This window comes from Corylus avellana, chromosome ca6 (genome assembly GCF_901000735.1).
Source record: "Corylus avellana chromosome ca6, CavTom2PMs-1.0".
NCBI classification, from domain to species: domain Eukaryota; kingdom Viridiplantae; phylum Streptophyta; class Magnoliopsida; order Fagales; family Betulaceae; genus Corylus; species Corylus avellana.
Window position 1 is genome coordinate 19690734 of NC_081546.1, and position 14063 is coordinate 19704796.

The window sequence follows — 14063 nt, forward strand, 5'->3', positions numbered from 1 at the left end:
GAGTTTCCATGAAAACTCGTCTCTTGAGGAGATTGTTATTTGGGGTTGTAAAAACCTTAAATCTTTACCCATGGGCATAGACACCCTCACCAATCTAATTCGAATTGAGATCCGAGAATGTTCAACCCTTGTTTCGTTCCGAGACGAAGGGTTGTTGCTCCCTGTCAACCTTGAAGATTTGTTGATTTTTGATTGTGAGAAAATGCAGGCCCTACCCAACTACATACACAACATCACCTCTCTTGAAGCATTGCAGATTTGGCAATGTCCAATGGTATCCTTTCCAGAAGAAGGTTTTCCCACCAATCTAACTTTTCTTCAAATTTGGGATGGCAAAATCACTGAGTCCTTGCTTAACTGGGGGTTGCACAAGCTTACCTCTCTTAGACATCTTGTAATTAGAGGTGGATGTCCGCATTTGGAGTCCTTTCCAGAAATGATGCTGCCTGCATCTCTAACCAGCCTCTTCATCAGAGGCATCCCGAATTTGAAATACTTATCTTCAAAAGGCTTTCGATACGTCTCCTCTCTTAAAACATTGAGAATTGATTGGTGCGAAAACTTTAAGTCCTTTCCAGATGATGGCCTGCCACCCTCACTCTTGCATCCTTCCATCATATGCTGTGACAACTTTACGTCCTTCCCAAAGTATGGCCTGCCTCCTTCACTCCATCGACTTGATATTGCAAACTGTCCCCTGTTAAAAGAACGCTGCAAGAAAGTTCACGGACAAGAGTGGTTAAAGATAGCCCACATCCCATGCATTCAAATTGATGGTAGGTTCATCTAATACCCAGAAGAGGAGAATTAGCCCCTGGATCAAAATAGACTACATGTTTTGTTTTGGTCGGAATTGAAGCCTTACGTATAAATCCAAAGGTCAGTTTATTGCCATGTTAGCTCTTTTTTTTTTTTTTTTTTTTTATTTTATTTTATTTTATTTTTTTTTTATTGGGACTGTTCTTTGATTTCTAATGCATTCGGGGTCACCATCCTCTGAATGGGAAGATCCTTTGATTGTCTTCTGACTGTTGGTGTTGGAAAGACCCTCTTGTTGCTGTTCTTGTTGGTTTGGTAAAGGTTCGACTATTCTTGTTGGAGTCAATGACACAAGACGGCTTTCGACCATTGAGTCTTTCATTATTAATTGCTATGTTGCTGATCCTTACAGATTTGCGAGTCATTACAGAAAGGTATGTATCTGGATGTTTTTCTTCTTTGTATTGTTTCCTCCTCAATCAAAGAATACATTAATGGACACAATAATGGTAAACATTTTTCTAGTAAACTAAGATTGGTGAAATGGTTTTTGATGCGCTGGTTACAGCACTGCCAATGTCTGAGGGAGGTGAAGAGACGCAACTTAAAAGGATTGCGGAACTGCATGTGTGGAGTCCACTGGCTGACCGCACTCAAACTCAAGATTCTTTACAATTTTTTGTGTGAATTAATTTTGCAGGCTGAGAATCTGATTTTGGGCAGCTGCTGGGACATTCCTGCTAAGGTATTGTGCTAGTCTACTTTGTACGTTAGCTTCTGGTTTTGTTTCTGCGCTATGGTCCTTCTCTGGGGGTGTATAATCTGGTTGATGTGGATTGTTTTTGATGGTGGCGGAGTTTTATTGGGATGTTTTCCAGCTAAATTGTGAGTGTCTTTCGCTCTGTTTCTCTCTGTTCTGAGTAGAGAAATTGAGTTGCTACTAATTTTTGGTGTAAAGTTGAATTGTTGTTTGTTTCCTGGTGTGTATAGCGTGGTTAGTTATGGTTCTAATTTGGTCAGGTTGTAATTGCTAGAGGGACCATTGTATTCTTTCTTTTGGTATAAAATTTTCATTCATCAAAAAAAAAAAACACTCTTATCTTTGTGCAATTTGGATTCATTAGTTTTTGCACAACATTATAATTACAGAATTCAGTGAGATCAACCTCAATAAATTCATTTTGTTACAGTGTGTAGCAGAAAAGCAGATAAAGCAAACAAACTAAGCTGCAGCTACAGCTTTGTCAAAGTTGTTTTCTCTATTGATTGCACATTTTATGTTGTAGGTTGTTCTTCCGCTGGAGAATCGACAGCCACTTCTTCAGTTTCTCACAATGATTTAGGTATTTTGTTCTTTCTAGTGCTTCTTCTACTTGTTATTTAACTTTTCGGAACCATTTTTACAGTGTCATTTTTTCTGGCCTGCGTCACTTGACAAAAACTTGGTCCCTTTGTTGAATTTCTCACCAGTGAGGCATTTGTGGAAGTAGCAAGTAAATAACCCTCTTTGGGCGTCAACATGTTCCTTCATTAGATGGCCTACACTATAAAGTGTTGTAGTAACGCCCACAACAGCTACTATACTTTCATTTGAAAGGGTTCCATGCCATATGCCATGAAGCTACACCATCAGGCACTTGTGAAAGGCCTGCTGCAATATTTGATTAGATAATCTGGATTGGCTTTGCTTTCCCTGTTTTCTCACCAGTGACGGGATGATCAAGGGGTTCCTGATACCAAATTGCAGAAATGCTACTGCGTATGGATTTATCATTCCAACCTTGATGTGTTGACCTCATATTGATATATCATAAGAGCCACTTGCACTGATTGAATATGTTAGCTTTATTTTGATTGGCTTGATTTGTTGCCCAAATTGTCATGCATAAGATGTTCTTTGTGTATTGCAGGTGACGTGTTAGAAACTGGTTTTTGTTGAAGAGTCACAAAGAAGCTCATTGACATTCTCGACTGTAGACTGTCCGAACGAGCCAATACATGAAGTCTCACAGAGAGCCTTGTTGGCTATCTCGTCTGCAACATGTTCGAATGAGCTGAACTTAACGTGTTACAGAAGGTCTCGTCTATAGTTGCATCTGCACCCTGTCCGGACGAGTTGGCTCAAGAAGCCTCACTTGCCTCATCTGTAGTAAATTCTTGGGTCTTTTATATTGAACTTCTATAAATGTCTTATGCACGAATTCCTAAGGTGAAATCAGCTGGGTCCTAAGAGAGATACAGAGATGTTGAGCTTGAGCTTTTTCTCTCTCTTAGAGTTATTTGTTGTGTCTTCATCCACAAATCCAAAACAATCGAAGCCTATCGGAGTTCCGATAAAGGAGATCACATAGAAGAAACGGACAAGTGGGTCACTTATCTAGCACACGAGATTGTCAAGTACAAAGGTTTTGTATGCTTTGACATTGTGTAAATTTTTGTTTTTTTATAATAAAGTAATTTCTTGGGTTTGATTGTCTCGGAGAGGTTTTACTTTTAGAAAATTCTCTAAAAGGTTTCTTTTTTGTAACCAAATATCTGTCTCTTTAATTTATAGCTTTTATATATATTTAGTGAATGGTTGCATGCTTAATATTTTTAAATTTAGTATATTGTTGATAAACACTTATTTAACCTCCATTCTAGGTGTAAAATGGAGTCTATTATGTTTTTCAAAATAGTTTACAGGATCATAGTAGATACAGAATGTATTTCTTACTCCTGTGATCTCTATGTAATGCTTAGGCAAAACCATTTCTGTAATTCATAGTTACTGCATTGAGAGCTTAACAACTCGCAAATAGTGCTCATGTTACATTTCTCATTGCTTCATACAACTGCCAAGAGTTAAACAATTACTAATAAACAAAATTTTGAGTCTAAAATATTATTTCAAGTCCTACGGTTAAGAATTCTCACTTTAATTACCACATGATTTTTTTTAAAAAAACTACCTAAAAGTAAGAAGCCCCACCATCAAAGAAGTCTTAAGGTGTTTCTTTGTAAGTGTGAAAACTATTTTGAAAACAATTATCCAAAAACAGGAAAATAGCTCTCTGTTTTTGTTCTTGAAAGCAATTTTCAAACATGGAAACAAAAAACGATTTGCCAAACGAGCCCTATTTCCACCTCTACTCAATGTAGTGCACGGCCACATAGGGGAAGACTAGGATCAAACTCTAGGCGCCTACAAAAGTAGTGGCGTGGCGCATAGGACTAGCCCAATTGCACTCATGCCCTTTTGGGTCTCTTGGTTTTATTCTAGCCAAACTCCCTATCTCTTCTCTTTGACTGTGTCTTACATAAAGCCAAATTCCTTTCATAAGGAAAAATCTCGTCATTATCTTTGTAATTGACAATTCCACGTTTACATAACAAGAAACTTTGCTGTTTATAATGCCTTGGGTATTATGGTTTAATGAATTGAAAACCAAGGACCCTTTTGTTATTCAAATTCTTTCATATCCAACGGTTATGTGCAACTGAAATAACAGACTGAAGAAATATGTAATTTGAACTTTTATTTAATGAAAAGGAGGATAAATCAATCAAAAAAAGTAAACTGAACAAGACATGTACCTAAGTGAACCCATACCAGCTCTGACATGATATGTACAACTCGTATTCTCACTCGAACTAAGGATGTTTAGTAGTTTTGGCATATGATGAAAAAGGATGACGACTTTTAACTACTGCTAGTTGATGTTGTAGAAGTGCTGATCCAATTTAGAGCAGAATCAGGAGAAAGTGGCAGTGAATCCCTCTTCAACAATCCAACATCATCTGCTGCTTTGCCCATCTCCTCTGCCTCATCTTTACTGTAATCCTTATTTTGTATATCCTGTAGTGCTTCCAGCACTTCCCCCATCGATGGTCTCACGTCTTTAACATATTGCAGACACTGAAATGCCAACTCCGCCACTGCAGTAATCATTCTCTGCACCCTGTAGTCTGATTGAAATCCAAGAGATTTGTCTACAAGCTCATGCAATGTGTGGTTTTGAATCTTGTTGATAGCCATGGTGGACAAATTGATTTCATGTCGATGCCTTGTGATGTCAACAGCAGGCATGGATGATATAAGCTCGATCAAGACTACCCCGAAGCTAAAGACATCGCTCTTGCCATTAAGCTGGTAGCATTCGTGATACTCTGGGTCGACGTAACCAGGAGTCCCTTGTGGAGCAGTTGAAACATGGGAGACGTCGGTTGGAAAAAGGCGAGACAGTCCAAAATCTGCGACTTTCACACAAAAATTGTTGTCAAGAAGAATATTGTTTGTTTTCACATCACGGTGGATGATATCAGAAGCATGGAGATATGTCAAAGCACTTGCAGTCTCTAAGGCAATCTTCATTCGAGTTGGCCATCGCAGTGCACCAGGTTTTGCTTTTTTGCCATGAAGATGATCAGCAATGGTGCCATTAGGAATGTATTCATAAACAAGCACGAGTTCGCGACTGTGACGGGAGGTGCACCCATAAAGTTGGACGAGATTTTGGTGGCGTAAGCGAGTAAGGATCGCAATTTCATTCATGAATTGCTCAACTCTCCTGCAGTTGTTTTCATATAAGCGCTTGACTGCAACTTCACGCCCATCTCGAAGTTTGCCTGCTCAACAAGAGAAAATGACTTCATTATTTTCTATCTTTCCCACGTGCAACTCTCCTTTTCCAAACTATTCAAATGCCTCCATTATAAAATATTTTCAAACAAAAAACTATAGACATACATAATTAAATTAATTTTGAAAACTTTTTAACAAGTGGTTCACTGACATATATAGTAGAAAGTGTGGGTATCTGTGTTTGTGTGCTTGCTCTTACCATAGTATACGGTGCCAAAGCCTCCCTCTCCAAGTTCTTTGGAGGAATCAAAATTTTTAGTGGCTTCTTCAAGTTCACTGTAGTTGAAGAGAGGAGCTCCAAAGTAGTTACTAATTCCCATTTCACGATCTGTCATAGAAGAAGGATAAGAAGAGATGCTTCGGGAGACATAGGATGAGGGACCATATTTCTTCTTGTTGCGGCGTTGATAGAAAAAGAAAATGACCAACATTATAGCCACGGTTCCAGTAGCAGCGCCAAAACCTGGGTAAAAGGGATAGATGCAACAAGTTCAAATTAATAGTCCCAATTCAGAAATGTTGTAAAACATTGCACAGAAAAGGGCAAAGAGTATGAAAATAGATAAATTTTACCTATACCAATCTTCAGTCCCAAATTCCATTTCTTATGGCCTGTAACAGTAAGCACTGAAATAAATGAAGTGTCAGAACACAAATAACATCAGTATAAATATAACAAGCTCGTATAGATTTTACTAAAGCCAAAACCTGCCCATATGCATTTCCTAATAAACTGCTTAATTCAGAAGTTTCAAATGTAACATGTGCTAATAAACTTACAGGAAAAGAAAAGAAGCTTGATGGCAAGAAGGAAGATAAATTGTTAAGGTTACTGAATATAGTACAGTGGCATTAAGTATAAGACATGTAGCATAGATTTTTATATTCCGAAGGAAATGCAAAACTTGAACATGAAAGTTTCATAAGATTCATTTGGGATAAATGTTATTCGGCTCATTGTTTGCAAGTTTTAATTATTGGTTGTTGGCTTCAGGAGAGAAAAAATCCCAAGTCATACGAGTTTTTGTTTCAAACATTAGCTATGAAACAGAAAGAACATTGGACTAATTACGTCTGTAGGTAAACAGAAACGAGCCCACAAAGAAAAAGAAGTGATTCTTGTTTAGTCGTAGACTTAATGCTGCAAATAGTCTTCCAAGGTGATAACTTTTCTTTCCGGAGAATTGACTTAATTGGCACCCATTGACTTGACTAAAAGCTGATGAGACTTAAACTAAAAATAAATTCTAGAAGACCAAAAAACAAAAGGAGAACAGAGAAAAATACAGAACACCAGAATCAATGACAAAGCGAAACCAGTCGGTCATTCAAAAATTCAGATCTCAAAGAACTAATCCAAGAAACCATTCATGTATAGTTCATTGAAACCTATTAAGGGACAAAACGATCTAACGGTAGCCCGACTAAAAACTGCTAAGATTGAACTTTCTATCATAAAAAAGACAGAAAATTGTGCCCACTATAGTTTGGCGACAAATTATTCCTACACTGAAGAAGAAAGAAAATTTGAAGAAAATATCAAATGATGATAAGGAAATTTCCTACAGAATTACCATCATCGCAGGTTTTGTGATGAGCCCGGTCTTGGCAAAAACAAACAAATTCACTATTATCGAATCCACAGCGTCCACCACTTTGCTCACAGTTGCTGCAGTTAGGTGCAGTCCAATTCAACAAGAAACCCATCTTTAAAATTTCAGTATAATTCATGTTCAACAAGCTTTTGAAGTTGACTCCAAAAGGCATATCCACGGGCACATCAACCAGAGACTGGCACGTTTCCGACGAGGCTTCCTCGTGGAAAACAGCGAAAGAATGAAGGGTATCACTGCTAGCACAGCCTAACCCATATGTGGGGTATTGAGGCAGTGAAGTGCAGTTGTAGAAGATGGAGAAATCACTACGATACATACTAAGATTAAATGGGGTTCGATCAAGGCTAACGTTATGCGAAGGAGTAGGGCATGCGTCCCTATAGGCGGCGGCATTGGCCACGAGAAGTGAATGGTAGGAGTAAAAGATATCTTTAATGATATATTCATCATTGGAAATTTTGAGAACTGGGTTTTGCTCGTTGCAGGTAATACCAAAGCTGGGGTAGCCACAGAAAGATTCCTGTTCATCAAGTATCCAAAAGGGGTAGCTTATGTTTGGGCCATTTCCACAAGCACGAGGCGCGCAGTCTTGGAACTTTTGGTTAACGGATAGAGCGCGGTTCGCTAAGTTGGTGAAGATGATGAACAAAATGCATATATGGGAGGTGAAGAAGTTTTGGGTGTCCATGGGGAGAAAGGAAGGAAGAAGCAGAGGAAGCCAGCAAAGGTGTTAAAGTGGGAGGAGAATTTCCAAGTAGTTGGTATAATACAACATACTTTTACTTGTGTTTTGTTTTATTGGTTTAGAGTTTGACAAAGAAGGGAAAGACCAAAGAAGGTTCAAGCAACCACAAAAGATTTGTTTCTTTGGTTTATATTAAATGAGAACAATTTTAGGGTATTATTGGGCCAAGAAGTCGTATATAATCTTTTGAATATTTGGGTCAATTTCTTATAAGTCGGGCCAGAAGAAACCTTCATCTTAATAAGTTGTAATTTCTATCTATGTTGACAGTTTGGGAATCCATGGTCAAAGACAAAGAAAGAAAATTAGACAACAAAAATTGGCCAAACAACTCAAGACACATCATCCCTTGTATTGATGACATCATCATGATATAATATAGTAGACATTAAGGGTGTTTTCGCACTCCCGTTTTAAACAAAATCATAAAAAAAAAAAAATGTATTATTTAAGAGTGTTTTTAAAAAATTCGAAACGGACCGATAATATCGTCAAACATGTACTCTAAAGTTGGCAAAGATGTCAGCAAAAGTGGGCAATGGATGAATAAGACGTAATGGGAATCTCTTGAAGTAAAAGACCCACACCGAGTACCAAACACATGAATTAGATGGGGAACTTTTAGGCATTATTAGCATGGGCCAAACAGAGTCTTAAGATTGGCAAAAAAATCATTTCAATAATGGAGAATTATCTATGTGTTGACACAATATATTTTTCATGTGATTGGTTATATATACTTATAAATATTATTGAAACAAAAATAAACTAAAATATAAGGAAAAAACAATTATAAATCTAAGAAAGTTTTGAGGGGATGAGATTTGACGAGGGTTTTGGTTGGTTGAAGAGAAGGCGGCCGGGAAAAAAAGAGATCATTCATCATTATTTTTTCTAAGTTCACTATATCTATGGGTGTGGTTGACCAACTTAAGAAGATGTTTTCATATGATCGATTCAACAAAATTGTATGACATTTGTATATCGCTCTAGATTAGGTTTTTATCTAATTTGAATTAAGTCCTTGGGTTTCTAATTTTAAGAATATGACCATTAAGTTTTGTCCAAATTTTAAATAGGCCCTTCTGTCACTTTCTGCCAAATTGAATGGTTTCACATATGTCATGTGTGTCTCAATTGACACACCATCATTCATATTATCACCTAATATCAATGTCATATCATTAAGAGTTAAGTCATCCATAAAAAAAAAAAAAAAAAAGAAGACCTAACTCTAAAAACATGAACCATATTATCTGTGAGCCTAATTTTTTAGGTTTGTAGCATTAGAGGAAAAGCCGTTAACTGTAACGTTGTGATGGATCATGGCGTGTCAAGTGAGACACACATGACAAATGAAAAACCGTTACTTTTAACAGCAAAGTGACAGAGTGACAAATTTAAAATTTGGTCAAAACCTAATGACGAAAACCCAAGAACTAAATTCAAATCCGATAAAAACTTAAGGATTAAATATGATTCTTTTCCTTTCCTGAAAATAAGAAACCCAAAACTATATGTAAAAATAAGATTTGCAGGCATAATCAGCATCAACAAATTTTAAATGCGAAAAAGAAAAAATTATATTTTAAAATACTATGCAATCTTCACCAAGCCAGTACGGCCAATTAGGTCATGATGAACTCACTGTCTAAAATGTCTAACTAGTAATTCAAACACAGAAAACTCTAGGCCTAATTTAATAAGGTGCCGACAAATATGATATGCAGGGCAAACTATAGTAAATAACTAAATAATCAATCAAGTTTTGTTAGGGAAACAGAATTACGAAGTCCAGAATGCCCCTATATATAATTAACAATTCCGCCTATGAAATCAAAATGCTTAAATATATAGAAAACGATGAAAAATAGTGAAGCCCATAATTGGTTAAAATAATTAGACCGAAGAAAGAGAGACTTTTCTAAAGCTCAGAAATTTCCTTCCAACTAAAACGTGTCTAGAAAGCATGCGTGCTTCTCACAGCATGCTCCGAATGAAGACCTCGTAAACGTGTGTGCGTGTTCTGATACAAATTTGCAACTTCTTAAAGAAAACCCTAACACTTTATATAACAAATATTATTTATTTATTTATTTAGAAAAGACAGAGGGGACGATAATAGCGGCAATTTATACTCAATTGTGACCATAATAACACCGTAAAGACTATAACTTGACGGAGTGTTTAACTAACCACATAAAAATTGTCTTAAGACAACTCAACCACGTTTCATGTAAGAAAGATTAGAAAATGTAAACTGACTTGTATGGGACATGCTTTCACACATAATGGTTAGCTTGGACACACCCAATTAATAAACAGAGGTAGGTGTGAATAATGAATATCCCTTGGAGCGTGACTTTCTCTGTTTTGACTGTTGACAAGTTAAGTTGACAAGTTAAGAGGTAGTGACGTGCAGCTATGTGGATGATCATGACCAGACAGCTACCTATTATGACCCAGTCAATTGGGTGTATTTTTATGGTTGAATGATTCGTATATACGTTAATTAAGGTATTCTTTTCATATTTTTGACTTTGTTTTTAATACATGAATACATTATGGTAAACAAAGTCTACCCATGCCTTTTCGGATCTCTTTTCTTCCTTCATCCTGATCTCATGGTTGCTAAGTAAAGAGAGAAAAACACTTTATAATTGATAGAATAAAATTTGGGTTGGTGTTTTGCACAGCCTAATGAGTGATGAGTGACAAAGTGATTGCGATAGAGTGTGCAAATTTCTCCCAAAAACTTGCAACTTTGGTAGTGAAATGCCTCTTTCCCCAAAAACTTTCCCCACTTTCAATTAAAAAAAAAGAAAAAAAAAAACTGCAACTTGCAAGTGAACGCATGAAACTCAAAGGGTTGGTAAGAGAACAGAAGCAGCAAAACTCTATCGAGTTGGTGACTAGAGAAATGCCTCTTTCCATTGTTACTAACGTTACAATTTGGCGGAATTGACATGTTTCATCCACTATTGAGGTTTTTTTCTTTCTTTCTTTCTAATTAAGAGTGAGTGAAGATAGATGTAGAATGCAAAAAAGAAGCATTTTTCTAGTGATTAAGTGCCTTCCATATTCAAGCATGAAACTCTAAGAACAGAGTGTTTTTTTATAGGGGGTATTATCGATAAACTTGACCAGGAAAAAAAAAAAAAAAAAGAACACTCAAGCACTTTGATTGATTCATCAGAAATTAGGTGAAAAAGGGAATAAACTGGGCCAATCGTGTCAAACTTTTCCGGTGGGCGATTCAGTCGTAGCTGTATTTTTGAAGTGTTGTATTGGTGTGACTAGTAGAAACACAAGGTTGAAGGCCGTTTGGTGTATCAAATTGACCAACAGACCATAACTATGGCTGCTATGGATTGTTAATTAACTGTTCCGGCTGCTAACTTAAAAAGATGTTGATTATACCAGTTTGTGGGCTATAGCTAATTAAGAGCAAGAACAATACCCGGCAAAAAGACTAATCCAAGAAAGTGAGAGAAGAGAAGGGAGCATAGATAGCATACCTTTCGTTGGAATCAGACATGTATAATTAGATTGCCGTTGGTCACGGCAATAGCAGACCAACGCCCCCGTGGAGTTAGAACCACCACATACCCCACCTGAAACCTCACACGCCCTACAGAAAGTCGCCAATGGATTGCTGTATTCCACCTCAAAACCTTTATCCATTGCTTGACGAACTGCCGGGGCTCCACCCTGAGGGTCGTGAAGAAGATCATTAGCACTACTCTGGAGAATCGGAACCTTGATATTGATGTCGCAATTGCTTTGAAGTCGTTCATGGAATTGGACGCTCAAGGGGGATTGGTCTACCAAGTAAAAAGAATCATTTTTCTCATCGGAACCAACTCCTTCGCTGCAATTAAATCTATTTGGGCCTGGTATGTTGTCTTGAAGAGCATGGCAACCGTAGAACATAGTTATGTTATGATTGGTTGAAGCGTGATCAAACAAAGTGTAAACCAAGGTGGTATTTATCAGCTCTGGAGGTGGAGGACAAGGACCACCCCAGCTGATGTCCCTTGCAATGGTAATGGTTCGAGAAGATATGTTTAGAACGTCGAAGTCTATTCCTTCAATTTCGATAACCGGGTATTCATTGCCGCACCTGAGGTTGTACACTTGATGACCGCAAACTTCAGGTCGGGTACCTCCCCAGAAAGGGAACGGAATGCTGATGCCTCCACAGTTATATGTACTGTTGCACACCACTAAAGGATCATCTTCGTCGCAGTAAGACAGTGGTAGTATTGTTAAGAAGAAGGAGAGGAATAGGATGATGATGATGGAAGAAAGAGAGAGATGGAAATCCATTGTTTAGAAGATCAAGTGATGAGAGATGGGTTTGGAGGCAATATTGTATAATATATGTTGAATGGTGTGAGAGATCAGAGATGGGCGGGTTTTGTCATATTACCAATTTACATGTTGACCATTTATTTTAACTTTGACTGAGAAAGGTATGATTGTTAAATTAATTAATTTGTTAGAATTCTCGTATCAGAAAGAGACGACGAGACGCGGCTATTGACTTTCCTACAATTTCCTCTTGAGAAAATTTGGTGGAAGCCAAGTTGGCGGGCGACAGACGTCTTTAGAAGATGGCGAAGGTGAGGTTACGAAAGCACCATACAATTTCCTTTTCTATATATATATATATATATTCCAATACACAAACAAAGGACAGAAATTTCGCTGTTCAACTTTTTCTTTTCTATTGCTTTCTTTCCACATTTCAGATATCGATGGATAAGACCATAAAAACAAATCAAAGCAAAAGACTAAAAACCCTTTTGCAAATCATTTCTGCACAACTATTTTTATTCCCGAACAAAATTGCACCGACTAGCCTAACTAGAAGAAATCAAACTATTTATAATATAAATATATATGTAGGAACTGTCTCCGGTCTCCATCATGAGAATTGTTGAGAGTTATATCTCATCGAAATCCCTCTAATTTTAATTAAAGTACTGACACCATTTAGCAAGGACTGGGATCCTCTTCCCTCCAAATGGAGGGGAACCGGTTCTCTTTAGCATAGGATAGAATTGTCCCAAAAAAAATGAACAATTTTACCCCTATTTTAACTAGAACCGGCTCCCATCCAATCCATTTGGATTGGAGAGGATCCAAATGCATTTAGCAACTACCCAAAGTCACCTATGCAATTAATTGATCAGTGACATTTAATTAATTATAATTGCTTTCAAGTTTTTTATTTTTTTGCTTTCAAGTTCTTGAATAGAAGTAATTAGGATCTTGACTACTATAGAACCAACAAGGTCACAGGAGTCAGACAATCAAACATACAAAAATTACTTTCAACCTAGCTAGTAATCGCTTTGGTCATGTGGGTTCGAGGTTATGTGTCTATATATATATATATAGACACATATATACGTAGCCTTTTGTTTTTAGTAGGACGCATACGTAGCCTTAGAAAAAGTATAGAAGGGATTTGGTTAGCTGATGTAGTTTTAAGATTTTTATGAGGACAGACAAAATAAAGCTAAACTTAGACCATTGAAAAATTAGAGAATCTATGCTGTAATTTTTTTACATCATCTAAGCCCAACCCAAGCTGCTGGTTAAATACTAATGAAGGTTGACGATGATGTCGATCCACCATCTCTATTGTGTCTTTCACTGGATTTGTCAAGATTCTCAGATCGAAATCTTTTGAAGATAGATCTAATTTCTTACTCCAAACTCAGCATGACACGCACTTCCCTACCATCCATCAATGTTTTATGTTCTGTGGGTTTTGTTTCTGTTTTATTTTCTCATGTACTTTTCTGTTTCTTTGTGTTTCGTTTTTTGTTTTGTTTTCTTCTCTCTGGATTTGATTTTAGTAGCAATCTACGGGGTGAAGGTTTAGTCGTTTTCTACGGTTTTGTTTATACGAATCCTTAAGAGTAACGGTATTAAGTTTCCGGTAAGTCTTTTGTTTTCTTCTTATTCTTTTCTAGTAATAAATCATTGATCAACGCGGAGGAGTTTTCAAGCATATAGAAAAATTGTCACTGTGGTAGAGGTAATAAAGGGAATTGCGTTTGGAAATACACTTGTAGTAGAGATAAGAAAGGCTGAAAATCAATGACCGAGTAGCAGCTAGAGAAGTGACTTGCCAGAATTTGCTGCAGATTTGAAACTGATGGGGACGGTAATATTCAAAGATAGTGTCTTGTAATAACCCAAGAGCTATTGTATGTATTATAGATAGTATTTAGATTGTGAAAATTTCAAATTATATCTTTAACATTGTAGAGAACATTTTGCCCATTTAATTGTTATATCAATG

The 14063-nt window shown here is 37.0% G+C and overlaps 1 protein-coding gene across 3 annotated transcripts; it reads right to left on the minus strand.

Moving 5' to 3' along the window:
• Positions 1 to 4266: 4266 nt before the first annotated feature.
• On the minus strand, positions 4267 to 12100 carry LOC132185901 (LEAF RUST 10 DISEASE-RESISTANCE LOCUS RECEPTOR-LIKE PROTEIN KINASE-like 1.2). 3 transcript variants are annotated; one of them, XM_059599712.1, is made up of 4 exons: positions 11263 to 12100; positions 5957 to 6010; positions 5583 to 5846; positions 4267 to 5367 (listed from the first exon to the last, which is right to left on the minus strand). In XM_059599712.1, the coding sequence occupies exons 1-4, from the start codon at positions 12071 to 12073 to the stop codon at positions 4442 to 4444; spliced, it is 2055 nt and encodes a 684-aa protein (XP_059455695.1). In that variant the 5' UTR covers positions 12074 to 12100; the 3' UTR covers positions 4267 to 4441. The 3 variants fall into 3 exon arrangements, with proteins under 3 accessions (XP_059455695.1, XP_059455697.1, XP_059455696.1); XM_059599714.1 differs by lacking the exon at positions 11263 to 12100 and adding an exon at positions 6958 to 7989 and having other exon boundaries at positions 5957 to 5995; XM_059599713.1 differs by lacking the exon at positions 11263 to 12100 and adding an exon at positions 6958 to 7989.
• Between the last annotated feature and the right edge of the window lie 1963 nt (positions 12101 to 14063).

Bases quoted from the DNA above. Each gene is read 5' to 3' on its own strand.
- LOC132185901 (XM_059599712.1), bottom strand. From the start codon at position 12,073: ATGGATTTCCATCTCTCTCTTTCTTCCATCATCATCATCCTATTCCTC. The intron at 6,011-11,262 runs GTATGCTATCTA...CATTTATTTCAG, and splicing joins ATGTCTGATTCCAACGAAAG to TGCTTACTGTTACAGGCCAT. The intron at 5,368-5,582 runs GTAAGAGCAAGC...CTTGTTGAGCAG, and splicing joins CTTTGGCACCGTATACTATG to GCAAACTTCGAGATGGGCGT.